This window comes from Lepidothrix coronata, unplaced genomic scaffold, assembly GCF_001604755.1.
Source record: "Lepidothrix coronata isolate B3197 unplaced genomic scaffold, Lepidothrix_coronata-1.0 Scaffold203, whole genome shotgun sequence".
Taxonomy (NCBI): Eukaryota; Metazoa; Chordata; class Aves; order Passeriformes; family Pipridae; genus Lepidothrix; species Lepidothrix coronata.
In genome coordinates this window covers 514,111-516,586 of record NW_016690383.1, presented here as the reverse complement: position 1 = coordinate 516,586, position 2,476 = coordinate 514,111, and the positions used below count along the sequence as shown (strand labels likewise).

The 2,476-nt window shown below is 41.5% G+C and overlaps 1 protein-coding gene across 1 annotated transcript in view; it reads left to right on the top strand.

Moving 5' to 3' along the window:
- LOC108505949 (solute carrier family 13 member 2-like) overlaps positions 1–2,476 on the top strand; it is an 11,919-nt gene that overhangs the window by 2,185 nt on the left and 7,258 nt on the right. Inside the window, exons 2-4 of the mRNA XM_017832468.1 lie at positions 214–342; positions 723–859; positions 1,897–2,076. Coding sequence (XP_017687957.1) covers positions 214–342; positions 723–859; positions 1,897–2,076 — 446 coding nt within the window. The remainder of the gene's footprint in view (positions 1–213; positions 343–722; positions 860–1,896; positions 2,077–2,476) is intronic.

Here is a 2,476-nt window from a genome sequence, read left to right as displayed (position 1 = left end):
GGGATGGATAATTAAGGTTCTTACTGCTCTCACTCAAAAATAAGGCTCAAAAAGGAATATTTTCATCTCTTCATGAATCTTTTCAGATTTCCTTCTCCAACCTGTCTGCTTTCCTCTAATCCCTGTATAAGCCAATGAATGCAATTATGTGCCATTGCCTTCTGGAAGGCGAAGTGTTCTGATCATGTCTCCTCTTCCCCTCTTGTCCCCCAGGAGGCCAGATGTGGTTATGTTATCATAGTGATGGCAGTTTTCTGGTGCACAGAAGCCCTGCCATTGGCTGTCACAGCTCTCCTGCCCGTCCTGCTGTTCCCACTAATGAATATCATGGATGCAAACACAGTAAGAGATTTTACATCATACGTTATATATTAATTGGTCAGCTTCTCTTATTCTGGGATTATTTCTCAGAAAATAATAATATTAACGTTAACAATAACAATACTAATAACAATAATTAGCATTAGTAGTATTACTAAAACCTACTTTTACTATTCCATTGCTCTTACACAGGGAACTGGCTGTCTTCTTCATGGAATTGAACTTGCACGAACCCACAGTGAGCTCTGGGTGGAGCTGCTAATCTGAAATCAAAGCAAATTCACTCTTCAGATACAACCCACAGTTACTCTGTTCTGATGGCTTTGGAACAACCTCCCTCAGAAAATGCCTTCTCTCTTGGCTTCTTCTGACTGTTTTCTCTCCCTTGTTCCACATTACAGGTCTGTCGGGAATATTTAAAGAACACCAATATGCTTTTTGTTGGGGGACTACTGGTGGCCATTGCCATTGAGAACTGGCACCTACACAGGCGTATGGCTCTGCGGGTCTTGCTTATCACTGGTGTCAGACCAGCCCTGTGAGTAACAGCCATAAAAACACCATGGGATAAAGGATTTTATGTGACATATGTGAATCTGCAAATCAAAGCCTAGAAATGCTTTCCTGCAGTCCAAGTGAGTTAGTGCCTGAGCTAACCTTGCAAATGGGGATCCTGTGAAGTGTTACAGACCTGGTGTGCATTTTTTGAATTCCAAATGGCTTTGGGTGGAGAAATAGCAACAAGAGAGTCAATGGTAGAAAGACATAGCTTCAGACACTCAGGAAAGACCACAGATGAAACACAGCAAACAAGGACTCTCTGCCTGCTACACTGATTGCCAAGAGAAGAGAAAACATGAGGATGCTTGTTTGCAAAACGACAAGTGTTTTCCAGACTAGAACTCTAACTATGCAGAGGCTACAGCACCCTATTTAATCTGTCTTAGCTCCTAACAAGAGGGAACACTGAAGCAAATTACAAAGCAATAGAATAAAAATGCATACAAGATAAACCCCTTTCCATCTCATGTATAATCTACATCTCATCTAAGGAATAATTTTGAGGCAAATCACAGAGTAATACTGAAAGGAGGATTAGAATTTTAGATGAGTAAGAAGAGAATCCTAAATAATAGAGATGGGATAAAATTACAGAAAAACAGAGATCCTCATCCTTATGGCTTAAACTGATTGCCACTTGGGATAAAAATTCAGCTTCCAATTCCTCTTTACGATACATTATACTGCATTAACATGTGTTATTGAGATGGCATGTCTTCCTTGGAAGCATACAGAATAAGCAGGACCTGACTAGGTAAATTGTTTGCTCCAAGCTACCAGGTTCCACTTTCTTGGTCATAAGAACGTAAAAAATTGGTTGAAATTGAAGAAAAAGAAAAATGAATATAAAATCTCACCGTGTCACTCACAAAGTAGACCAGGGTAAGAGGAAGTGCTGGGTGGGAACTGCTGAGCATCTTCCAAATCCAGCCCTTGTAGTTGCATCTTTGCAACAAAAATAGAGCATTGCAGTGCTGAGTTCTGATCCAGCTTTTCCAAACCTTCTCATTCCAGACTTCTCATGGGATTCATGGTCGTGACTGCCTTCCTGTCAATGTGGATCAGCAACACAGCCACCACTGCCATGATGGTCCCCATAGCACAGGCAGTGCTGGAACAGCTGCACAAGTCAGAACTGGAGTCCAGTGGTGCTGGTGAAGCACAGGAAGGGTCAACTCCAGAGGGGAAAGGTGAGTGAATTCTGGGCAGCTTTCTCTTCGGGGTGATGGAGGATGACCTGATGCCTTCTTCATTGTTTACTGTCAGAAGACTTGACAGTAAATTCTAAAAGAACAACACACCTCAAGCATCCTGACTGCATCACACAGCATTGATGAGGCTCTTCCATGAGCTACACAAAACCACCATAAGATCTGCTGACTAGACTGTAGTTGGAAATAGATCAAAAGATACAAAGAGATCATAACTAATCAATAAACAAAAAACAGGAATGCATTCTCCATTGGCTGAAGTCTTTCCATGAGGCTTGATATTTTTCTGTATCTTAGTTCAATTCTTGCCTCCTGTGGAACGGATCAGATAATATGGAATTCCCATGGGAAAAATTCTGGCCTATTTCAAGCCAGAAGGGTAG